General features: G+C 51.6%; 1 protein-coding gene across 2 annotated transcripts; it reads left to right on the forward strand.

Moving 5' to 3' along the window:
- Positions 1-502: 502 nt before the first annotated feature.
- prrt1b (proline rich transmembrane protein 1B) lies at positions 503-25,183 on the forward strand. 2 transcript variants are annotated; one of them, XM_087998221.1, is made up of 5 exons: positions 503-520; positions 989-1,098; positions 4,213-4,652; positions 17,719-17,850; positions 20,470-25,183. In XM_087998221.1, exons 2-5 carry the CDS (start codon positions 1,089-1,091, stop codon positions 20,617-20,619), a joined length of 732 nt encoding a protein of 243 aa, XP_087854347.1. In that variant the 5' UTR covers positions 503-520; positions 989-1,088; the 3' UTR covers positions 20,620-25,183. The 2 variants fall into 2 exon arrangements, with proteins under 2 accessions (XP_087854347.1, XP_043576476.2); XM_043720541.2 differs by lacking the exon at positions 503-520 and having other exon boundaries at positions 842-1,098.
- Positions 25,184-26,374: the final 1,191 nt, after the last annotated feature.

The raw sequence follows: 26,374 nt of genomic DNA on the forward strand, positions 1-26,374 counted from the left end.
TTAACTAGGAAGGGAATCAAGGATCATGGGAACAAGGCAAGAAAGCAGAGTTGAGGATTTTTAGACCAGCCATGATCTTCTTGAATTCCAGAGCAAACTCAATATTCCAAATGGCCTCTTTCCATTCATGCATTTCATGGTCTAATACATCACCTGCCAGACACACACCTTCCTAATTTTCAAATATATTTCTGCCACAGTGTGCAAATTGACTGCCACATTTCCAGCAGTGACTACATTCCAAAAACTTCCACATTGGCTGCCTTGGACTTTGGGATTCCCTGTGTCATAGCATCATACAGCACAGGAGAGGCCCTTCGGCCCATTGAGACTGTTCTGACCTACATAGACGAATCTCACTTTCCAGTGATTGGCTTAAGCCTTCAATGTCTTATTTCAAGTGCTCACCCATTTACCTTTTAAAGATTGTGTGGTTTCCTGCATCTATTGCTCTCCCAACTCAGAGCTCAGATCCTCCACATTGTGAAGAACGCTATAGAAATGCACAAAGGAGTTTGAGGTGAGTCCTCTTCCACTAATGAGCTGGAAGTTTTAAATTATTAATCAACATCGATTTATATTTGAATTGTACAGATCCCAGGAAGAACAATATAAAGGTTTGCAATGTATCACATGCGGGTGGATAAAAAAAGTACATTTTGAGTGGTAACCATTTGCTCAAAGGTGGATGTACTCTCTGTGTTTAGATAACACGCTTATCTCCTTCTGAATAATTCATCGTGTGTGTGTGTGTGTGTGTGTGTGCGTGTGGAGGGACTTTGTGCCAGGGTGAGGCAGGACAGCACTGACCGGTACCAGACATCACCTTCCCCAGCTTTTAACCTCCAGCCCTCCCTCGGCCCCTGTTCTTGGCTGCCTCCTAGCTGGCCCTGGGGGTTTTTTCAAACATATCTATATGTTAAAACCTGTTTGCACACTGCTCTGCAAACACTAACTCTGTGACTTATTAATCCCATCGCATGGGCAGCACCAGCAGCTTCTTGGTTTTCCTCTTCCCTGCCTTGGTCACAGGAAACATTAAACCAGCTCAGGAGGGGCAGACAGACAGAGAGAGAAAAGCAGCGACAATGGAATCAGGTATTTCAGTTGTTTTGTTTGTTGCAAGATGTCTGGAACTTTGTAAATGTCAGTATTCATGTTGGTGTTTTTCATCTGTAAGTTTTTTTCTTTAGTCGGTTTCAGTAAAGTATTAATTACCAGGTTTACGTACTGATCAGGTACCTCACAGCATTGTGAAGCCATTCAATGTCCTTTCAATAGTTTTTCCCTCGGGGCGAGATAGACACTGGAGGAATTTAAAGCAAGGATATCATTGCTTAGAGATGGGCAAGAGGAATTCATTGTAAGTCTGCCGGTCTGCATGGGACTGAGCTATTAACCTCGAACTGGGTCAGCCTGTTATTGTGTCCTTTTCAGTTTGACACAAGAAACACAAGTGACAATTTTTTTATTTAACTGGGAGGAAGCCCAAGTCCTGAACTATCTCCCTCTGAAAACACTTTCCAAATCCTGTGACCGCTGTCATCTGGAAGTTTCCATCCCATGCAAGTTCCCCTCCATGCTACTCACCAGCTTCACTTAGAAATATTTCGCCATTCCTTCACCGTCGCTGGGTAAAAATCCTGGAATTCCCTCCCTCACAGCACTGTGGGCTGTTCCTACATAGACTGCAGCACAGAAGGAGGCCATTCGATCCATCTGATCACTGCTTGTCAACAAAGATCTGACCACACTAATTCCATTTTTCAACTCTGGACCCAAAGTCCTGGAGGCTATGGCAATGCAAATGAGTGTCTAAATGCTGCTTCAATGTTACGAGGGTTTCTGACTCAATCACCCTTTCAGGCAGCGGGTTCCAGACTCTCACTATCCTCTGAATTAAAAAGATTCTCTTCAGCCTTCCTCTTAGCCTTCTGCTTCCTTCCTTAAATCTATGTCCCTGGTTATTGGAGAGAGAGCCTTCCTATCTGTACCCCTAATAACCTGATGCACCTCTATCAGGTCCTCTCTGACCCTTTGCTACTCTGAGGAAAACAACCACAGCCTCTCTAACCTTTCTCCATAGCGTTAACCCTATTGTCCGGGCAGCATCCTGGGAAATCTGCACTGCACCCGCTCAGTACAATCACATCCATCCAATAATGTGTCATCGAGACATGGAGTCATATAGCACGGAAACAGACACTTTGGTCCAACCAGTCCATGCCAACCATAATTCCAAACTAAACTAGTCTCACCAGCCTGCTCCTCACCCATATTGCTCCAAACATTTCCTATTAATGTACTTCAATATATTGTCTTTTAAACGTCGTACCTGCATCCACCACTTCCTCTGGCAGTTCATTCCACACACAAACCACTCTGTGGTAAAATAAATTGCCCCTCAAGTCTTTTTTTTTAAATATTTCTCTTCTCACTTTAAAAATATGCTTCCTCGACTTGAAATTCCCCCATCTGAGGGAAAAGGCACCTGCCATTTCCATTATCTATATCTCTCATTATTTTCTAAATCTCGATAAGGTCACCTCTCAATCTCCTATGCTCCAATGAGAAAGTTCCCAGCCTATCCAGCCTCTCCTTATAACTCAAATGCTCCATTGCTGGCACATCCTGGTAAACCTCTTCTGAACCCTCTCCAGTTTAATAATATATTTCTATAACACAGTGACCAGAACTGAGTACGGTATTCCAGACGAGGCCTCACCAATGTCCTGTACAACGTCAACATGACGTTCCTACTCCAATACTCAAAATCCAAACAATGAAGGCAGTGTGGTGACCAGAACTCCACACAGTATTCCAGTGGTAGCCTAACTTATACACACCTCCAACATGACCCCCACGCACTTGTATTCAATGAATCAGAGGTGTTGGTGTTGGACTGAGGTGGACGAAGTTAAAAATCACACAACGCCAGGTTATAGTCCAACAGGTTAATTTGAAAGTACTAGCTTTCGGAGCAGTGCTCCTTCATCAGGCAGCTAGTGGGGCAGGATCATATGACACAATGTTTGCTATAAATGTTTCCTATAAATTCTGTGTCATACGATCTTGCACCACTAGCTACCTGATAAAGGAACAGCGCTATGAAAGCTAGTATTTCAATTAAACCTGTTGGACAAAACCTAGTGTTGTGTGATTTTATTTTTTAACCTTGTATTCAATGCCTTAGCTAATAAAAAGGCATGTATCCCATCTTCCTCCTTAACACCTTTTCTACCTGCCCTGTAGTGGTTCATGAAGGCAGCTCACCACCGCCTTTGAGGAACGTGGGGGTGGGGTTAAGATTTAGGGCTGGAACTGAATGGAACAGTTTGAAGGATTAGAGAAATCCAAACTCCCCATTGGTTTTCCGGAGTCTGTTGTGAGTTTTCCGCAATCTTTGATGCAATTCAATGAAATATTGTAAATTAATCTTTAATGTAAATCATTTGTGAGAGCGCTTTGGTATCACTAATGACATCTCTGCTTGCCCTTTTGGCCCGTTGTGTCTGTGTTGGCCCAAGTGTTTTGGTGCAAGAGTTCACCCGGTCCCATACCCTACCTCTTTATTCATGTCCCTGCAAACATTAACTCTTCAGCTATTGGTCCAACGGTCTTGCTCTCCTCCAGGCTCCCAGTGCTTTCCAGATCAGTGAGTGAAAACTCTCTGCCTTTGGGTTTTTGGGGAGATACCAGTAGTGAAGCTATGCTTGGCAGAGGGACAGAATCAGGGATGGTCAAGGTGCTGGAGTTGGAGAAATGCATAGACCTTGGAGGATTGGATTGAAATTCTCTGATAGTCTTGTTTCTTTTAGTCTGATCTGGTGTTGCTCTGGGAGTGTATGTTCATTGTTTTAGGCAGACCAACTGAATGTGTCGAAATAATTCATGGGATGTGGATGTCTCTGGTTGGGCACAACTTTTTTCACCCATCCCTTGAGTAGGTGATGGAGAGCTGTTGTCTTGAACCACTGCAGTTCCATGGTGATTGCTGAACTCTTAATTCCAGTCTTTGAATTAAGTTCAAACTCCAGCATCTGCCATGGCAGGGTTTGAACCTGGATCCCCAGATATTTACCTGGGTCACTGGATTATTAGCCTAGAGATAAATCGGCTACGCTCTCACCTCCCCATACACTGGGATGTGCTAAAAGGTGCTACATAAATGTAAGTCCTGTTGCTCTTTCTAATAATCGCGGGTTCTTTTAGATACAACAGGGGGAGAGGACGGACTCCGAGATCAGGAGGGAACGAAAGACCGTCAGAACACAGAGGAGAGGACGTTGGAGATTGCAGATCAGACAGAGCGCACGCACTCAACTGAACTCCGAGAAGAGCCCCCAGACGTTCAGAGAAATGAAAATCCCTCGACAGAAAACACTGAAAGACACTATCAAGGTGTTAACCTTGTGCTTCAACCGAAAGGTACCAGTGACCAAACTGTGACCACACTGGGCTATACCAATCGAGCCTACATTGGGGAGCCTCCTCCCTATTCACCACCAGATCCAAAGAGCATTCACCTTCTTTACCCATCGTATGGAAGCTCCGTCCCTGGACAGTTACCTGTCAGGTACCAGCCTGGGGTACCAGAGCCATTCTTCTACCAGCATCAGCAACACCAGCCTGCACCCTGTCCTTTCACCATTGTAAGTGTCTTGATTTGTTTCAGGGTTTGGCGAGGGCAGAAGTTCATGATCCCAGCTGCCTCATTACAGGCTAGACTAGCAGGAGCTGGGAGAACACAGCAAGCCAGGCAGCATTCGGAGGGGGGAAAAGCCAGTGTTTCGGGTATAACCCTTGTCTAGGACTTCCTCCCCTCCTGATGCTGCCTGGCTTGCTGTGTTTGCCTAGCCTCCTGCCTGTCTACCTTGGATTGTAGCATCTGCAGGTTTATTTTTATTTTAGAGTGGTACTAGAAAAACATAGCAGGTCAGGCAGCATCTGAGGAGCAGGAAAATCAACATTTTGGGCAAAAGCCCTTCATCAGGAATTCCTAATAAAGGGCTTTTGCCCGAAACATCGACTTTCCTGCTCCTCGGATGCTCCCTGACCTGCTGTGATGCTGCCTGACCTGCTGTGCATTTCCAGCACCACTCTAATCTCCAGCATCTGCAGTCCCCTTTCTTTTTGTCTCTAACCTCATTACAGGCAGCAGTTTTCTGTTTGTTTCTTGAGTTGAAACGTGTGGAGCTCGAAAAGCACAGCAGGTTTGTTTCTTGAGTTTGTTAAGCAAGTTTAAAGTTCTAAATTGGACGAAGGTCAATTTTGATGGCATTAGGCAAGAATTTTCCAAAGTTGATTCGGGAGCGAAAGGGACGGCTGGTAAATGGGAAACCTTCAAAAATGAGATAATGGAGTCCAGAGACAGTATGTTCCTGTTACAGTGAAAGGCAAGGCTATTGGTGTAGGGAATGCTGGATGACAAGAGAAATTGAGGTTATGGTCAAGAATAAGAAGGAAGCATACGTCCAGTATAGACAGCAGAGATCAAATGAATCCCTAGAAGAGTATAAAGGCAGTAGGAGTATACTTAAGAGGGATATCAGGAGAACAAAAAGGGGACATGAGATAGCTTTGGCAAATAGGGTTAAGGAGAATCCATGGGGATTCTACAAATACATTAAAGGCAGAGGTTCGTGATCACAGCTACATCATTACAGGCTAGACTAGCAGGAGAAAGAGAATAGGGCCCCTCAAAGATCAGCAAGACAGCCTATGTGTGGAATTATTGGTCAGTGTATTGACTATAGGAGTTGGAAGATGGGGAGATACTAAATGAGTATTTTGCATCAGTGTTTACTGTGGAGAAGGACATGGAAGATACAGAATACAGGGAAATAGAGGGTGACATCTTGAAAAATGCCCATATTACAGAGGACGTGGTGCTGGATGTCTTAAAACGCATAAAGGTGGCTAAATGTCCAGGACATACCCTAGAACTCTGTGGGAAGTTAGGAAAGTGATTGCTGGGTCCCTTGCTGAGATATGTGTATCAGGTGAGGTGCCAGAAGACTGGCTAACGTGGTGCCACTATTTAAGAAAGGTGGTAAGGAAAAGCTAGGGAACTATAGACCAGTGAGCCTGATGTCGGTGGTGGTCAAGTTGTTGGAGGGAATCCTGAGGGAAAGGATGTACATGTATTTGGAAAGGCAAAGACTGATTAGGGATAGTCAACGTGGCTTTGTATGTGGGAAATCATATCTCACGAACTTGATTGAGTTTTTTTGAAGAAGTAACAGAGGATTGATGAGGGTAGAGTAATGGACATGACCTAAATGGACTTCAAAGGCATTCAACAAGGTTCCCCATGGGAGACTGGTTAGCAAGGTTAGATCTCATGGAATACAGGGAGAACTAGCCATTTGGATACAGAACTGGCTCAAAGGTAGAAGACGGAGGGTGGTGGTGGAGGGTTATTTTTCAGACTGGAGGCCTGTGACCAGTGGAGTGCCACAAGGATCGGTGCTGGGTCCACTACTTTTCATAATCAATGTAAATGATTTGGATGTGAGTGTAAAAGATATAGTTAGTAAGTTTACTGATGACACCAAAATTGGAGGTGTAGTGGACAGCGAAGAGGGTTATCTCAGATTACAACAGGATCTGGACCAGATGGGCCAATGGGCTGAGAAGTGGCAGATGGAGTTTAATTCAGATAAATGCGAGGTGCTGCATTTTGGAAAGGCAAGTTAGGGCAGGACTTATACACTTAATGGTAAGGTCCTAGGGATGTTGCTGAACAAAGAGACCTTGGAGTGCAGGTTCATAGCTCCTTGAAAGTAGAGTCGCAGGTAGATAGCATAGTGAAGAAGGCGTTTGGTATGCTTTCCTTTATTGGTCAGAGTATTGAGTACAGGAGTTGAGAGGTCATGGTGCCTTTGTACAGGACATTGGTTAGACTACTTTTGGATATTGCATGCAAATCTGGTCTTCCTATCGGAAGGATGTTGTGAAACTTGAAAGAGTTCAGAAAAGATTTACAAAGATGTTGCTAGGATTGGAGGATTTGAGCTATAGGGAGAGGCTGAACAGGCTGGGTCTGTTTTCCCTGGAGCATCAGAGGCTGAGGAGTGACCTTATATAGGTTTATAAAGTCATGAGAGACATGGATATGATAAATAGACAAGGTCTTTTCCCTGCGGTAGGGGAGTCCAGAACTAGAGGGCATAGATTTAGGCTGAGAGGGGAAAGATATCGAAGGGACATAAGGGGCAACTTTTTCACACAGAGGGTGATGTGTGTATGGAATGAGCTGCCATAGGAAGTGGTGGAGGCTGGTACAATTGCAACATTTAAAAGGCATCTGGATGGGTATATGAATAGGAAGGGTTTAGAGGGATATGGGCCAGATGCTGGCAGGTGGAACTAGATTAATTTGGGATATCTGGGCAGTGTGGACAAGTTGGACCGAAGGGTCTGTTTCCACCCTGTACATCTCTATAACTCTAGAGATGAGGTGTCTGTTAATTACTTGAAGAAAGTGCAACAGCCTGGATAAGGTCCAAACTCTTCACTGATCCAGAGAGGTTGTTGTGTGTGATGGAGATGCTGGGAGGAGGGGAGTGGAGAGCCGTCGTTTTGAAGTGTTAGAATGTGGACATTGTTGTAAAAGCCTTCATTCTCTTGGGCTGATGGTGGGGAGCTCCTAGGCTTCCCTTAAGACGATGATGAGCCTTTCCCCTGGATTCTATCTCTCCGTCTCTCTCTCTCTCTCTATCACTCTCTCTCACTCTCACTTTGTTCCCCAGCCTCCCCTCCCCCCCTGCTATTGATGCATCTTATCTCTAAACTCTTTTGGTCTAAAACCATAGGCAGTTTTACCCATGATGCCTGGATGGTCCTTGTCCTCTTGCCCACCTCCACTTCCATTCCTTATTTTCAAAACTCATAATAGGGCAGGAGGAGGCCATTCAGCCCATCGAGTCTTCTGTGCTCTCCAATGAGACCTTGGCTGATCTGATAATCCTCAACCACACATTCTTACCTTTTCCCTGTTACCCTTGACCCCCTCACTGATTAAAAATCTGTCTCAGCCTTGAATATACTGAATGACCCAGCCTCGACAGCCCTCTGCGGTTCAGACTTCCACAGATTCACTCTCCTCGAAGAGAACAGATTTATCCTCGTCTCTACCTTAAATGTGTGAGTCCATATTCAGACCTGATACCCTCTGCTCCTGCACTTTCCCACATAGGGAAATTACTTTTCCCCATTTCCCCTCTCAAGTCCCTTATAAATCTTGTCTGTTAGTGAGTTTTGAGAAGATTTGTAGCTCAGGTTGAGGTTCTGGATGTAGGATCTAAATCTTGTCTGTTTCAATAAGGTCGCCTGTCTTTCTTCTAAACTCTGGTGAGTACCAGCCCAACCTACTCACCGTCTCCTCCACAAGACTGTCCCTCCATACCTGGCATCAGCCCAGTGAGTATCAGGGGAAAAGTGGGAACTGGCTGTTGAGTTGGGTGATCAGCAGGATCAGATTGAATGGGAGAGCAGGCTCAAAGGGTCGAATGGCCTACTCCTGCTCCTATTGTCAATGTATCTATGACCCTTCCCTGGCCTGCCGCCAGTATCTCTCCCTGGAGAAGGGGCTCATAACCCAGTGTTCCTGCTGAGTGCACTCCCATAAGTCTTGTTTATTTTCCAGCTCTCAGAGTGAACAGGATGCCTGACGTTACTCTATCTTTTTTTCTGTGAGGGGGAGGGCAGGGATTAAATCAAAATCTCCAGTTTACCCCCCCCACTACCGCTATAACTCTTGTTTTTTTTTCTTCTTTTCTTTTTTTTAACCCCCACACTACCACCTAAGTGCGGTAGTGCTTATTATTTTTTTCCCCAGCACCCATGGTGTGTGTGTGCAGGTGTGAGACACAGTGAAAGACACAAGGTGCACGAATCTTTATTCAATTTCCACCACCAGGAAGATAGGAAAACACCCGGGTGGCCAGTGACAAACACTGCTCTTCACAAAAGGGCAATGCTGTGTGAATCAAAACGGTGAAGGGGAGGGCAGGGACTAAATCAAAATAGAGTTGGAGGGAGAAATGATGCACTCCACTCCCTGCGGCGCCCACCTCTCCCTGAACAACTCCAGGGTGTTGGTCGACACCGCGTGCTCCTTCTCCAAGGACACCCGGGCTCTAACATAACCGTGGAAGAGGGGCAGGCAGTCGGCCCTAACGACCCCTCCACGGCCCTCTGCCTCGACCTGTTGATGGCCAGTTTGGCCAGGCCCAGGAGCAGACCCACGAGGAGGTCTTCAGACCTGCCCTCCCTCCTCTGTACCGGGTGCCCAAAGATCAGGAGCGTGGGACTGAAGTGCAACCAAAAGCAGAGGAGGAGGTTTTTCAGGAAATCAAAAAGGGAGTGCAAACGCCCACACCCAATATACACGTGGTCCACGGACTCCACAGCGCCACAGAACAAGCAGTTGGGCTGGGAGTCTGTGAACCACCGCAATCTGCGGTTGCAGGGGACTGCTGCGTGCAGCACCCTCCACCCCAGATCCCCGAGAGAAAGGGGGAGGACTCCCGCGTAGAGAGCCCTCTACTGGGGATCCCCACCACCCGGTGGCAAATGGGCTCGCCAAGGTGTGTCCGGACGGTGGATGAGGGAGAAGAGATGGATAGTGTGCAGCAGCAGTCTATACAGGGCCCTCCTTTTTACACCTATGAAAGAAACAAAATTAAAATTCCGGAGGCGGCTCAGGTTGTGGGGCACAGGCTCCCATGGGAAGTACGGGACCTTGGGGCCAATGTGAAATTCCGTCCGGGCTGGGGTGAGGCGCGGACGGGATCCCACCGCACATCTGAGCGTCCTCCAACTGGTGCACTACGTCGGGATGAGCACCGCCATTTTAAGGCATCGGATGGCGGTGGCCACGTACCGGACGTCTACCGCTGCCCTGCTCGCTATGTCCTGCGGCAGCGTCCAGCCCAGGCCCCCGGCACCCAGCACGTCCCCGACCCTGGTCACCCTCGCCGCCGCGGCCCTCCCCTCCGACAGCCACTCGAACCCGCGAGTACAGAGGTGTGGATTCCTGAGCAACGGCTCCCTGACGACAGCCGCTACTCCAGCCAGAGGGTAGGCGCGACGCGATTCGACCATGTTCCAGACAGAGATCAGGTCCTGGTAAAAGACAGGCAGCGTCTTGAGGGCAACCTCCAAACCGTCACGGTCGACGAACAGGAGCTGTGTGTCTTAGTTGAGGTTACGCACCTGGCGGAAAAAATACGTCGCCAGGGCGCACCACGTAGGAGGAGGCTCGACATAAAGGTATCGCTGCAAGGTCTGAAGGCGGAACGTCGCGACCTGGGTGCGGGTGCACACCAGCGACTGACCGCCCTCCTCAATAGGGAGACTCAGAACCTGCGCAGCAACCCAGTGCATCTTTTTGTCCCAGAAGAAGTCGACCAACGTTCTCTGGATGTCGGCGACAAAGCCAGGAGGAGGGACCAAAGTGACCAGCCGGTACCACAGCATGGCGGCAATAACTCTTGTTTACATTGTGGAAGGTTAGCTACCGCTGGATCACAGCTAAACGAGGCCTCATTCTATGCAAGAAATACTGAATCTGGGAATACCAAGCCAGCCCTTTTTAAAGGGGGAATCCTGATTTCCAGTAGACAGTGACTGAGCTTTCAGTGACCCTGGCAACTTTCGATTATCTCTTTCAGAGTTGAAATGACCTTCGTTATTTGTGATGAAGTCACTCATTCCAAATAGCGTCCCAACCAGTCCATGCTGATCCTAATTCCAAACTAAACTCGTCCCACCTGCCAGCTCCCGGCCCATATCCCTCCAAACCTTTCCTATTCATGTACCTATCCAAACTTCTTTTAAACGTTGTAACTGTACCATCATCCACCACTTCCTCAGGAAATTCATTCCACACGTGGGCCACCCTCTGTGTAAAACATTTGCCCCTCATGTCTTTATTAAATCTCTCTCCTCTCAACTTAAAAATGTAACTCCAAGTGTTGAAATCCCCCATTTTAGGGAAAAGATACCTACCATTAACTCTATCTCTGCTCCTCATTATTTTATAAGCTTTTATTGGATTGCCTCTCGATTTCCTACACTCGGTCATCTCAATAATGTTCATATGATCCCTACCCTGACTGGCTATGCCCTTCCCACTTGCCACGATGCCACCCTGGTTCTTGCTGTGATCTCACTCCTCGCTTTTCTTGGCCTGTCCCGACTTGTCATGATCCCACTCTTGATCTTCTCTGTAATCTCTGCTTAAGCCTCTTCCATTAAACAATCGCAATCAATATCTAACCATGATTCCTGATCTGGCTGATCCTGAACTGACAGAACAGTACACACCAGCTCAGGAAGGCTGGTCAAGGTGCAGTGTTTTCATTACTGATAAATTCTGGCTGATTACTGAGCTGCAACTCCAGGCTATTGGGTATTAACTTCCTCAGAGATCCCACGGTCAGTATCTCAAAACCACTCAGGATACCCCACCCCCGGGTCCTGGTCTGGAATTCATCTCTTAACCCACACCTGAAAATGGACCAACTGGTCCAGTATTTGAGGGATCTTGCTGTGGCACATTGGGCTGCTGACGTCACAACAGCACGGTGGCTCAGTGGTTAGCACTGCTACCTCACAGCACCAGGGTCCCACGTTCGATTCTAGCCTTGGGCGACTGTCTGTGTGGAGTTTGCACATTCTCTTAGTGTCTGTGTGGGTTTCCACTGGGTGCTCCGGTTTCCTCCCACAATCCAAAGATGTGCAGATTAGGTGAATTGGCCGTGCTAAATTGCCAGTAGTGTTAGGTGCATTAGTGAGAGGGAAATGGGTCTGGATGGGTTACTCTTCGGAGGGTCGGTATGAACTTGTTGGGCCGAAGGGCCTGTTTCCATACTGTAAGTAATCTAATCTAATCTGCACTACACAACGTACATCATTGGCTCGGAAGTGCTTTGGGGCTTGCTGAGGTTGGGAGGGGGATGGCGCTAGAGAAATGCAGGTCTTGTTTTTATTCCCATCACATGGCATGTCGGGGCACTGCTGCTGGGTGCCTTAGACAATAACTTGCGCTCAAACCTATTTACCAAGTCAGATTATCGTAGTGCTGTTTCTGAGAGATTTCCGTGTGTAAAACTGAATTGTGGGCTTCATACATTACAACAAGGCTTGTATTTCAAAACAGCATTTCATTGCATCCTGTAACTGTTCATCGGCCGGAATAGGTTTTGGGGTGCTGAAAGGTGCTATACAAATACATGAGGGCTTTTGCCCGAAACGTCGATTTTGCCTGTCCTCGGATGCTGCCTGAATTGCTGTGCTCTTCAAGCACCACTAATCCAGAATCTGGTTTCCAGCATCTGCAGTCATTGTTTTTACCCTGCTATACAAATACAACTCATTCTTTCTTCCAAGGTTACCTCCCCTATGAATAAAATCAGAGCAAGTTCACTTGTAAGAGACTGTCCGAAGGTGAAAGTTTACAACAGTGGACTTCAAACTGAAGAGCTCAGTCCTGATTCTGTGACATTTGCTCTGAGTTAGTCTTGCTTTGTTGCCATGGGATTGGGAGGGAGGGAGGGAGGAGATAAATCCTGTATAAGCCAGTGGGTTTGATGATGAAAGTTCATTATGGATAAAACAGTAGATCCACACAGCCAGGGAAAGAGAGAGAGAGTGTGTGTGTGTGTAACCTTCTTGATTACAACTTGGCATGATCTCATTTCTTGCACGTTACAAATCAGTGTCTAACCTATAAATGTTCAACAATGCAATTTAAGTTTGACGTTTTGTTTTGCAGTCCAGCTGGTTTAAGATTGCCCTGTGGAACAGAACAGGTAATCTTAGGGATTAATGGGTCAAAGCTCCTGACTATCCTGGAGTTAAGTATTAATTCCAGCCCTTCAGTCCATCAGGTTGATACTGAGCTGTTCAGCTCCCTCAGTTCCACTCCCTCTGCTCTTCCCCCTTCACCCTACAAACTTCCCTTTTTAAATATCCAGGGAGGAGACATTGAGGACTGCAGTTGCTGGAGATGAGAGTTGAGAGAGTGTGGTGCTGGAAAAGCACAGCAGGTCGGGCAGCAACCGAGGAGCAGGAGAATCAATGATTCGGGCATAAACCCTGCATCAGGAATGAGGCCTCAGATGTTGCCTGACCTGCTGTGTTTTTCCAGCACCACACTCTCAACTTTTAAAATACTCAACCAAGTCCCTTTTCAAAATCCCCAGCAGTGCAGACCGGAATGGGCGCCAGCAGCGCAGACTCGTGGTGTCAACATTTGGGGCATGTTGAGGTTGGGACGGAGGGGCACTAGAGAAATGCAGGCCTTGCTTTTATTTCTGTCACACGGAGGTGAGTTTGGGCCCAGTATGGGATCCAGGGATTGGATAGTGTCGTGCGATGGCGAGATTTGGCAAGGGTGTTGGTGGAGGGGCTCAATGGTGATGGGGGTAAGATGACAAGGGTGATGGTGGAGGGGAGATGGCGAGAGTGATGGTGGAGGGGTGATGGCGAGGGTGATGGTGGAGGGGAGATGGCGAGAGTGATGGTGGAGGGGTGATGGCGATGGTGATGGTGGAGAGGAGATGGTGAGGGTGATGGTGGAGGGGAGATGGTGAGGGTGATGGTGGAGGGGAGATGGTGAGGGTGATGGTGGAGGGGAGATGGCGAGGGTGTCGGGGGGGAGATGGCGAGAGTGTCGGGTGGGTGATGGCAAGGGTGTCGGGTGGGTGATGGCAAGGGTGATGGTGGTGGGGACATGGCGAGGGTGATGGTGGAGGGGAGATGACGAGGGTGATGGTGGAGGGGACATGGTGAGGGTGATGGTGGAAGGGAGATGACGAGGGTGATGGTGGAGGGGAGATGGTGAGGGTGATGGTGGGGGTGAGATGGCAGGGTGATGGTGGGAGGGAGATGGCGAGGGTGATGGTGGGGTGGAGATGGCGAGGGTGATGGTGGGGTGGAGATGGCGAGGGTGATGGTGGAGGGGAGATGGCGAGGGTAATGGTGGGGTGGAGATGGCGAGGGTGATGGTGGAGGGGTGATGGCGAGGGTGATGGTGGAGGGGAGATGACGAGGTGATGGAGGGGAGATGACGAGGTGATGGAGGGGAGATGACGAGGGTGTCGGGGGAGATGGCGAGGGTATTGGGAGGGTGATGGCGAGGGTGTTGGTGGTGGGGAGATGGCGAGGGTGATGGCGGATGAAAGATGGCGAGGGTGATGGAGGGGAGATGGCGAGGGTGATGGTGGAGGGGAGATGGCAAGAGTGATGGTGGAGGGGAGATGACGAGGGTAATGGTGGAGGGGATATGGTGAGGGTAATGGTGGAGGAGAGATGGCGAGGGTGATGGTAGAGGGGAGATGGCGAGGGTGATGGTGGAAGGGAGATGGCGAGGGTGATGGTGGAGGGGAGATGGCGAGGGTGAAGGTGGAGGAGAGATGGCGAGGGTGAAGGTGGAGGGGAGATGGCGAGGGTGATGGTGGAGGGGTGATGGCGTGGGTGATGGTGAAGGGGAGATGGCGAGGGTGATGGTGGAGGGGAGATGGCGAGGGTGATGGTGGAGGGGAGATGGCGAGGGTGATGGTGAAGTGGAGACGGTGAGGGTGATGGTGAAGGGGTGATGGCGAGGGTGATGGTGGAGGCTGATGGTGGAGGGGTGATGGCGAGGGTGATGGTGGAGGGGTGATGGCGAGGGTGATGGTGGGGAGATGGCGAGGGTTATGGTGAAGGGGAGACGGTGAGGGTGATGGTGAAGGGGTGATGGCGAGGGTGATGGTGGAGGCTGATGGTGGAGGGGTGATGGCGAGGGTTATGGTGAAGGGGAGATGGCGAGGGTGATGGGTGATGGTGGCGGGGAGATGGCGAGGGTGATGGTGAAGGTGAGATGGCAAGGGTGATGGTGGAGAGGAGATGACGAGGGTGTCGGGGGGATGATGGGGAGATGGCGAGGGTTATGGTGGTGGGGAGATGGCGAGGGTTATGGTGGTGGGGAGATGGCGAGGGTTATGGTGGGGGGGAGATGGCGAGGGTGATGGTGGGGGGGAGATGGCGAAGGTGATGGTGGGGGGGAGATGACGAGGGTGATGGTGGGGGGGAGATGGCGAGGGTGATAGTGGAGGGGAGATGGCGAGGGTGATGGTGGAGGGGAGATGGCGAGGGTGATGGTGGGGGGGAGATGACGAGGGTGTCGGGGGGATGATGGGGAGATGGCGAGGGTTATGGTGGTGGGGAGATGGCGAGGGTTATGGTGGTGGGGAGATGGCGAGGGTTATGGTGGGGGGGAGATGGCGAGGGTGATGGTGGGGGGGAGATGGCGAAGGTGATGGTGGGGGGGAGATGGCGAGGGTGATGGTGGGGGGGAGATGACGAGGGTGATGGTGGGGGGGAGATGGCGAGGGTGATAGTGGAGGGGAGATGGCGAGGGTGATGGTGGGGGGGAGATGGCGAGGGTGATGGTGGAGGGGTGATGGCGTGGGTGATGGTGAAGGGGAGATGGCGAGGGTGATGGTGGAGGGGAGATGGCGAGGGTGATGGTGGAGGGGAGATGGCGAGGGTGATAGTGGAGGGGAGATGGCGAGGGTGATGGTGGAGGGGTGATGGTGGGGGGGAGATGGCGAGGGTGATAGTGGAGGGGTGATGGTGGGGGGGAGATGGCGAGGGTGATAGTGGAGGGGTGATGGTGGGGGGGAGATGGCGAGGGTGATAGTGGAGGGGTGATGGTGGGGGGCAGATGGTGGAGGGGGGATGGCGAGGGTGATGGTGGAGGGGTGATGGTGGGGGGGAGATGGCGAAGGTGATGGTGAAGGGGAGATGGCGAGGGTGATGGTGGGGGGGAGATGGCGAAGGTGATGGTGAAGGGGAGATGGCGAAGGTGATGGTGGGGGGGAGATGGCGAAGGTGATGGTGAAGGGGAGATGGCGAAGGTGATGGTGGTGGGGAGATGGCGAGGGTGATGGTGGGGGGGAGATGGCGAAGGTGATGGTGAAGGGGAGATGGCGAAGGTGATGGTGGTGGGGAGATGGCGAGGGTGATGGTGGGGGGGAGATGGCGAAGGTGATGGTGGTGGGGAGATGGCGAGGGTGATGGTGGGGGGGAGATGGCGAAGGTGATGGTGGGGGGGAGATGGCGAAGGTGATGGTGGAGGGGTGATGGCGAAGGTGATGGTGAAGGGGAGATGGCGAAGGTGATGGTGGTGGGGAGATGGCGAGGGTGATGGTGGGGGGGAGATGGCGAAGGTGATGGTGGGGGGGAGATGGCGAAGGTGATGGTGGAGGGGTGATGGTGGGGGGCAGATGGTGGAGGGGGGATGGCGAGGGTGATGGTGGAGGGGTGATGGTGGGGGGCAGATGGTGGGGGGGAGATGGCGAAGGTGATGGTGGGGGGGAGATGACGAGGGTGATGGTGGGGGGGAGATGGCGAGGGTGATAGTGGAGGGGAGATGGCGAGGGTGATGGTGGGGGGGAGATGGCGAGGGTGATAGTGGAGGGGTGATGGCGAGGGTGATGGTGGGGGGGAGATGACGAGGGTGATGGTGGGGGGGAGATGGCGAGGGTGATAGTGGGGGGGAGATGGCGAGGGTGATGGTGGGGGGGAGATGGCGAGGGTGATAGTGGAGGGGAGATGGCGAGGGTGATGGTGGGGGGGAGATGGCGAGGGTGATAGTGGAGGGGAGATGGCGAGGGTGATGGTGGGGGGGAGATGGCGAGGGTGATAGTGGAGGGGAGATGGCGAGGGTGATGGTGGGGGGGAGATGGCGAGGGTGATAGTGGAGGGGTGATGGTGGGGGGCAGATGGTGGAGGGGGGATGGTGGGGGGCAGATGGTGGAGGGGGGATGGTGGGGGGCAGATGGTGGAGGGGGGATGGTGGGGGGCAGATGGTGGAGGGGGGATGGTGGGGGGCAGATGGTGGAGGGGGGATGGTGGGGGGCAGATGGTGGAGGGGGGATGGTGGGGGGCAGATGGTGGAGGGGTGATGGTGGGGGGCAGATGGTGGAGGGGGGATGGTGGGGGGCAGATGGTGGAGGGGGGATGGTGGGGGGCAGATGGTGGAGGGGGGATGGTGGGGGGCAGATGGTGGAGGGGTGATGGCACCACCAAACGGTGAAGTGTCCTTGTGACTGGCCTCTGACGGAGCATTTAACAAGAAGCTGCAACATTGAACGGTCTTTATTTCTTCATTCTCCTACCTTTATATTCTGTGTTGTGGTTTATTTTTCTGTGTTTTAAGATTGTGCCAGAGAGTGGCGACACTATCCAACACTTTTCACCGCAGTCTGTAACTACATACATGTGACAGTAAATTAATAAAATTTGAATGTTCCTGCTCTCTGACAGAGCTTCACAAAGTTAAACGGTCACTGTGCTGTTTCATTTGTAACCCCAACCTGTGTTAGCGCACGATGGAGCTCCCCTCCCACTTCACAATGGGCCTCAAGACACCAACAGCAACTTGCATTTATTTGACGCCTGTAACTTCCCAAGATCCTTCACAGGAGAGTTTTTAAACAAAACATTGTCGTATTTTGTGCCTAACTGTCTAAGGGTCAAGCGCTATTTCATAGAGGGAAGTGACCCAGGACAGAATTCCGGAATGTGCGGCTTGTGTAGCTGAACAGGCCGAAGCAGTTTGAGTGCAGGGATTGGGAGTGCTGTGGGGCTGGAGAAGGTAAGACACACACTCAGGGCTGCTAACTGCAATAGATGTCTGTTTTATTTCTCTGTCTCTGACAGTATAACTACCCGTTACCAGGAGTGCATCATGAACAGAGACCACCACCAAAGGACTACATGCTGGAGTCTGTCCTCGTGACTGTATTCTGCTGCCTCCTCTCTGGGATTTTAGCCATCATCTTTTCACATGAGGTAGAGTCAGTGGGACTCCCCCCACACAACCACTTGATTAAATTCTGGATATCGGCTGAATACTGGTCACTGAAGTTAAATACCCGACCTCTGACCCCTTCCCCTCACACTGACCCCGCACCCTCACACTGAGCCCCCCCCCCCACACTGACCCCCCCTCACACTGACCCCGCACCCTCACACTGACCCCGCACCCTCACACTGACCCCCCACCCTCACACTGACCCCGCACCCTCACACTGAGCCCCCCCACACTGACACCGCACCCTCACACTGACCCCGCACCCTCACACTGACCCCCCACCCTCACACTGACCCCGCACCCTCACACTGAGCCCCCCCACACTGGCCCCGCACCCTCACACTGACCCCGCACCCTCACACTGACCCCCCACCCTCACACTGACCCCGCACCCTCACACTGACCCCGCACCCTCACACTGACCCCGCACCCTCACACTGACCCCCCACCCTCACACTGACCCCGCACCCTCACACTGAGCCCCCCCACACTGGCCCCCCCTCACACTGACCCCGCACCCTCACACTGACCCCCCACCCTCACACTGAGCCCCCCCACACTGACCCCCCCTCACACTGACCCTGCACCCTCACACTGACCCTGCACCCTCACACTGACCCCCCACCCTCACACTGAGCCCCCACCCTCACACTGACTCCGCACCCTCACACTGAGCCCCCCACACTGACCCCCTCACACTGACTCCGCACCCTCACACTGACCCCCCCCCACACTGAGCCCCCTCACACTGACCCTGCACCCTCACACTGAGCCCCCTCACACTGACCCCGCACCCTCACACTGAGCCCCCTCACACTGACCCCCCACCACACTGACCCCCCCTCACACTGACCCTGCACCCTCACACTGACCCCCCACCCTCACACTGACCCCCCACCCTCACACTGAGCCCCCACCCTCACACTGACCCCGCACCCTCACACTGAGCCCCCCCACACTGACCCCCTCACACTGACTCCGCACCCTCACACTGACCCCCCCCACACTGAGCCCCCTCACACTGACCCCGCACCCTCACACTGACCCCCCACCACACTGACCCCCCACCACACTGACCCCCCACCACACTGACCCCCCCCACACTGACCCCGCCCCCCACACTGACCCCGCCCCCCACACTGACCCCGCCCCCCACACTGAGCCCCCCCACACTGACCCCCCTCACACTGACCCCGCACCCTCACACTGAGTCCTCCCCACACTGACCCCCACCACACTGACCCTGCCCCCCCACACCGAGCCCCCCCACACTGACCCCCCTTACACTGACCCTGCCCCCCCAGCCTGAGCCCCCTCACACTGAGACCGCACCCTCACACTGAGACCGCACCCTCACACTGACCCCCCTCACACTGACCCCCCTCACTCTGACCCCGCACCCTCACATTGACCCCCCTCACACTGACCCCACCCCCCCACACTGAGCCCCCTCACACTGACCCCGCACCCTCACACTGAGCCCCCCACACTGACCCCCCTCACACTGACCCTGCCCCCCACATTAGGCCCCCCCCACACTGACCCCCCTCACACTGACCCCCCCCCACACTGACCCCGCACTCTCACACTGACCCCCCCCACACTGACCCCGCACCCTCACACTGACCCCACTCACACTGACCCCACTCACACTGACCCCTCTCACACTGAACCCCCTCACACTGAACCCCCCACTCTGACCCCGTCCCCTCACACTGAACCCCCTCACACTGACCCCGGCCCCTCACACTGAACCCCCTCACACTGACCCCGGCCCCTCACACTGAACCCCCTCACACTGACCCCGTCCCCTCACACTGACCCCCCTCACACTGACCCCCCTCACACTGACCCCCCTCACACTGACTCCCCTCACACTGACCCCCCTCACACTGACCCCGTCCCCTCACACTGACTCCCCTCACACTGACCCCGTCCCCTCACACTGAACCCCCTCTCACTGACCCCGTCCCCTCACACTGACTCCCCTCACACTGACCCCGTCCCCTCACACTGACCCCCCTCACACTGACCCCGTCCCCTCACACTGACCCCCCCTCACACCCCGTCCCCTCACACCCCGTCCCCTCACACTGACCCTGTCCCCTCACACTGACCCCCCTCACACTGACCCCGTCCCCTCACACTGACCCCCCTCACACTGACCCCGTCCCCTCACACTGACCCCCCTCACACTGACCCCATCCCCTCACACTGACCCCCCTCACACTGACCCCGTCCCCTCACACTGACCCCCCTCACACTGACCCCGTCCCCTCACACTGACCCCCCTCACACTGACCCCGTCCCCTCGCACTGACTCCCCTCCCATACCCATGTGATTCGGTTCCTGATGTGGGAGTGAGTGACAGCGCGTGTTCTTCCTCCCACTGCCCCAGCCCCGCCCTCCCTGACCTGGATTCAGCCCCAAAGTTCCTTCCTCTTACCCCCCCCCCCCCCCCCACCCTCCCCCCCCCTCCCCCCAGTGTGCGCCTGCCTGTGTGCACTCAGGGAGTACAGTGTGTGGTGAGCTCGGTGTGGTGTGTTGAGTGGTCTCTCAGCCCGTGGTGACTCACTGCCCATTTTCCCTCCCGCAGACCCGCCTGGCGATTCAGAGAGGAGACTACCATCACGCCGAGAGCACCTCCAGGAAGGTGCGGGGGCTGGTCCTGTTCAGCTTGCTCTTTGGGGTCTTTGTGTCCGTTGCCTGGGTCATATATGTCATTGTGGCTCTCTACTTTGTGTGAGGTACACAGTGAGGAACCTGGGTCAGGGGTCAGGGCAGCGTCCTCTCACCTCACTCTTGGAGCTTTATCAATACCCAGGTTAGTGACACAGGCCCTGACATTATCCTTGGCGGTGTTCTACAGCAAATCCTGCACTGGGGTAACTGTTTCACTTTCTCACCATAAACATGGCAAAATATTTAAAATACCATCAAAACCTTCATCTTTCTGATCTTTATTAGTCTGTGGGAGTCACTGGCTGGGCCCAGTATTTATTGCCTGTCCCTAGTTGCCCCTTGAGAAGGTGGGGATGAGCTGCCTTCTTGAACCGCTGCCCATGTGGCTGTAGGTTGATCCACAATGCTCTTAGGGAGGGAATTCCAGGATTTTGACCCAGCGACATTGAAGGAACAACGATATATTTCCATGTCGAGAGAGTTCAATAATGTAGTAATGGGTAGTAATCCAGAACACTAGGCCCAAGTTCTGGGGACAATAGTTTAAACCACGCCACAGCACACAGTGAAATCTGAATTCAGTAAAAATCTGCAATTAAAGAAACCTGGTCTAACCATGTAACTGTGGACGGTCACGAAAATCCATCTGCTTCAAAAAGGATAGGAACAGCAGTAGGCCATTCAGCCCCTCGAGCCTGCTCTGTCATTCAACGGGACGGTGGCTGATCCAACGTTCCTCACATTCACTTTCCTGTCCTAACCCTTGATTCCCTGACTGATCAAGAATCCATCTACCTCAGCCTTAAATATACTCTGCCCCCCTCAGCTCTCTGTGGCTCGGAGTTCTAAACCTCAGAGAGAAGGAATTCCTCCTCAGTCTGAAACTGGTGCCCCTTTATTCTGAGACTGTGTTCTCTGGTCCTAGACTTTCTTATGAGGGGGAAACATCCTCTCAGCATTGACCCTGTAAAGCCCTTTAAAAATCCGTTATGTTTCAATGAGATCACCTCTCATTTTTTCAAACTCCAGTGAGTAAAGTCCCAGCCTGTTTAGTCTTTGATCCCTCTGTTCCAGGGATCATTCAAATGAACCACCTCTGAACTGCCTCCAACCAAACAATCTCTTTCCTTAAATAAAGAGGCCAAAACTGTGCCCAGACGTGGCCTCCCCAGCACCCTGTACAGTAGCCGTAAGACTTCCCTATTCTTATACTCTCCTGTGGAATAAGGGCTAATGTTCCATTCGCCTTACTGATTAGCTTCCAGCTGCTAGCTAGCTTTGTTTTGTACACTAATTCCCCCCAAGTCCTATCAACGTCCTTTACGGTAGAAAATCTACCATCCTTACCTGGTCTGGTCTACATGTGACTCCAGACCCACAACTGTGTGGTAAACTCTTAAGTGCCCTCTGGGCAATTAGGGATGGGCAATAAATTCGGGCCTAGCCAGTGACACCCAGCAGTGACTCACTCGATGTGTGAAAGAAACTCAAATTGGCGGGCTCACTCCCAGAACGACCTGGGAAGTTTTTGCTTACACGTTTACACGCTACTATCCCTCTCCCCAGTGAAGACTGGCAGAGCCATTCCTGTGCAGGGGCAATGCTGGTGGCTGCCCCCCAGGCACCACCGCCCAGACAGCAGGGGAGTAGTAGGGTAAAGTATTGTGTGGCTGCATTAGGGTGGTCTTTGTTCAGGAGGTGGAACAGAAAACAGCTGAGGCCATGGAGATGGTAGAGACCTCCCATGGGCCCTGCACACAATGCCATGCCTCTGAAGACAGGGAGTCACATATAATAGCAAGGGCAGTCTGGGTAGAGTCAAAGGTCAGGGTAGGCTAGATTGGCCATGGCTGATAAAAGCATGGGATTTGGGGTCTCATTCTCTCCCCCTCTCTCACTTCTCTCACTCTCTCTCACACTCTCTCTCTCACACGCACTCTGTCTCTCATGGGCTCTATGTCTCGCGCTCTGTCTCGCGCTCTGTCTCGTGCATGCTCTCACTCTTTCTCACATGCGCTCTGTCTCCTCTCTCTCACGTGCTCTGTCAGCAGACAAAACACATCCAGAAAACCTAACCACGCTCCTCTACATCAAAGACATCTTGGAAATGACTGCCAGACTACTCAGACCCCTTGGCATCATGGTAGCCCACAAACCCACCAACACACTAAAACAGCAGCTAATTAACTTGAAAGACCCTATAATGACAACGAGCAAAACTTTTGTAATTTACAAAATACCACGTACGAACTGTAACAAACACTACATTGGACAAACAGGCAGAAAACCAGCTAACAGGATACATGAACGTAAACTAGCCACAAAACCACATGACCCTCTCTCACTAGTATCCTCACATACAGATAAGGAAGGACACCACTTTGACTGGGACAACACATCCATCCTTGGACAAGCCATACAGAGACATGCACGAGAATTCCTAGAAGCATGGCATTCCAACCGGAACTCTATCAACAAACACATTGACTTGGATCCCATTTACCACCCCTCTGAGAAAAGGAACCGGAAATGACATCACCAACCCAAGGAAACACAAACATATAAATAGAAAGCAGTGCTTCACCTGGAGGCTCACTGAAGATGTTACCTAGTAGGGTGACGAAACGTCTGAAATGAACCTTCCAGCTCAGTGAGCAAATCTACATCCAGCACTCTCTCACGCTCTGTCTCTCTCTCTCTCTCTCTCACGTTCTGTCTCTCTTTCTCTCGCTGTCGCTCTTGCACACTCTCACACATTGCCTCTCACTCTCACCCACTCTCTCTCACTGTCTGTCACACCCACCCACTCTCTCATTACCTCAATATCTCTCTCACACCATCTCATTTTTCTATCTCACTCACTCTCTCTCATTGCCATCCCTGCAAGATTACCCTGGAGTCTCCACATATTGTCACCAAAGTTTTTAAATTTATTCTTTGGTGGAATGAGGCTATCCTTGCCAAGCCCAGCAGAGGGCGGTTGAGAGTTAATCCCGTTGCTGTCGCCTGGAGTCACATGTAGGCCAGACCAGATTTCCTCAAGATAAAACAGGTGGGTTTTTAAACAACGATAAGGATGTTTTCACGGTCACTATTACTGAGACTAGCTTTTTCTAAGATTCCAGGTTGACTATTTTAACCTGGATTTTACTAGCACTGTGGTGGAACATGAATACAGGTCCTAAAGAGAGTAACTTAAATCTATTTGGTTAATTGCACCAACACCCCACCCTCTCACCATCATTGAGACACAAGGGGCAGGTCTTACCAGTTTTGGGTTCAAGACCCTAACACTGGGAGTGCAGACTGGGAACCCATCAATCTATACCGGTATTGGCTGGTTGGGCAGGAGTGAGGCTGCTCGATGCCTGATTTAGGGTGGCAGGCAGCTGGGTGAGGGTCTGGTGGTCCAGGAGCTGATGGTCACAGGACGGCAGAGGGTGGTATCAGCTCCACCCTGAAGTGCCCTGCGAGATCCCCTCTTCCCAGTGTCCCCGGGGGGGAGGGGTAAGAACAGAGAACCAGGATAATATCAGAGACCGCCAGCACTATCCAACTGGGCCTCAACCATGGCTTCTGGGCAGATTCTCCCTGGACCATGAGAATGGGGAACTGTGGCCATCCTTTGTTTCAAATCTGTTCAAACATTAGAGTCACAGATTTGTCTATCACGGAAACAGACCCTTCGGTCCAACTTGTCCATGCCGGCCAGATATCCTAATCTAGGGCAGCACGGTGGCACAGTGATTAGCACTGCTGCCTCACAGCACCAGGGACCCGGGTTCAATTCCCACCTCAGGCAACTGTCTGTGTGGAGTTTGCACATTCTCTCCGCGTCTGTGTGGGTTTCCTCCGGGTACTCCGGTTTCCTCCCTAAAGATGTGCAGGCCAGGTGAATTGGCCATGCTAAATTGCCAGTAGTGTTAGGTGCATTAGGGGTAAATGTAGGGGAATGGGTGGGTTACTCTTCAGAGGGGTGGTGTGGACTTGTTGGGCCGAAGAGCCTGTTTCCACACTGTAGGGAATCTAATCTAGTCCCATTTGCCAGTACCTGGTCCATATCCCTCTTTAACCTTCCTATTCATATACCCATCCAGATGCCTTTTAAATGTTGTAATTGTACCAGCCTCCACCACATCCTCTGGCATTTGGATGGGTTTATGAATAGGAAGAGTCTAGGGGATATGGGCCAGGTGCTGGCAAATGGGAGGAGGTTAGGATAGCTGGTTGGTGTGGATGAGTTGCCCAGAAGCCATGATTGAGGCCGAGGTGGGTGGTGCTGAGGGTATTTGATATTATCCTGGTTCTCTCCCCTTACCCCTCCCCCAGGGAAACTGGGGGGGTGGGGTCTTCTATCAATGGCCTCTATTACCTTAATGAGCTTAAAGTCACGTATGATTCCTGCCCAACCTGTTCCTGCCGAAGACAACCAGCTGCAGGTGGGGATGCTGTTGGTGTTCCATTGCTCTGTGTTTGATGATGTGAGTCTGTTTACTATGGATGTTCACTGTGTTTGACTGGTTGAACCTGATGTGGAGTTAAGTGAATCCAACTGTGGGAAGGGCTGGTGTTGAAGTGTGGAGTGGACCTCTTAAAGCCATGTGAATAAATGCTGTAACATGCACAAAGACTGGTGTCATTGCTATGTTATTCTTCAATGTCTAAACTTCAATGTGCAGCAGGTGAGACTATCCATGTGTCTGGCTCTGTTCCTGACTCCATAACTGGATCACAATCCTAGCCAAGGTTTCTACCTTTTGCAGACCCAGCTCTCCCATCAAGCAGACAAACCGACCCACAAACAGAAGCATAGCGGCTCACTCACCTGATTGAATATCACTGGAGTTTCCCACCATGGAGAGTACTCTGCAGCAAGCTGACCTGGTGCCAGCCCAGTCAGTACGGGACCACTGCCCGTCCCATGTGATGGCAAATCTGGTATTAAACATTGGCAATAACCCCAGGGAATGCTGGGAGCACTCAGCACATTTGACAGCATTAGTGGAAGGAGGGACGCTAACATTTCAGGCAGGAGTGAGGACTGCAGATGCTGGAAATTAGAGTCGAGAGCTTGGCGCTGAGAAAGGTCAGGCAGCATCCGGGGAGCAGGAGAATTGACGTTTCGGGCCTTTTCTGATGAAAGGCTTTTGCCTGAAACATAATTTTCCTGCTCCTCGCATGCTGCCTGACCTGCTGTACTTTTCCTGCTGTGCTCGACTGTAACATTTCAGACTTCCCATCAGAAGGAAGTCATAGAATGGTCAAAGTTTATAGCATGGATGGAGGCCATTCAGCTATTCATACTGTCTCACTTTGAGCATCTCCCTTTGTGCCAATGCCCTGCCTTCACCCATAAACCTGTCCTTTCCAATTCAGACCACTGGAGGGCAGCAGATGGTCATTTGTGCAGAAAGAGGCCATTCAGCCTGTTGTTTCTACACTGAGCTTTGTGAGTGTTTTGTCTTCGATCCAACCCAGGCCATTTCCCTGTAACCCTGTTTTTATTTAAATAACCTCAGTTGAACCTGCCCCCAGCACATTTGCAGGCAGTGCATTCCAGACCCTAACTACTCACTGTGTGAGAACATATGAAAAAGGAGCAGGATGATCCCAGCTAGCCCATTAAGCCTGCTCCATTCGTCAATAAGATCATGGCTTGTTCACCATTACCCTTAATTCCTTTCCTGTTCAAAAACCTATCTGTCTTTGCCTTGAAAACATTTAACAAAATAGCCTCAGTTGCTTCACTGAACAGGGAATCCCATAGATTCATAATCTTTTGGGTAAAGAGATTCCTCTTCAGTTCAGTCTGAAATCTG

This window comes from Chiloscyllium plagiosum, unplaced genomic scaffold (genome assembly GCF_037043375.1).
Source record: "Chiloscyllium plagiosum isolate Xiang-an unplaced genomic scaffold, Cpla_swu_hap1 HiC_scaffold_21, whole genome shotgun sequence".
NCBI classification, from domain to species: Eukaryota; Metazoa; Chordata; class Chondrichthyes; order Orectolobiformes; family Hemiscylliidae; genus Chiloscyllium; species Chiloscyllium plagiosum.

Coding starts and splice junctions, on each gene's coding strand:
- prrt1b (XM_043720541.2), top strand. CDS start 981: ATGGGCAGCACCAGCAGCTTCTTGGTTTTCCTCTTCCCTGCCTTGGTC. Junction 1,099..4,212: donor AGCAGCGACAATGGAATCAG/GTATTTCAGTTG, acceptor GGGTTCTTTTAG/ATACAACAGGGGGAGAGGAC. Junction 4,653..17,718: donor CACCCTGTCCTTTCACCATT/GTAAGTGTCTTG, acceptor TGTCTCTGACAG/TATAACTACCCGTTACCAGG.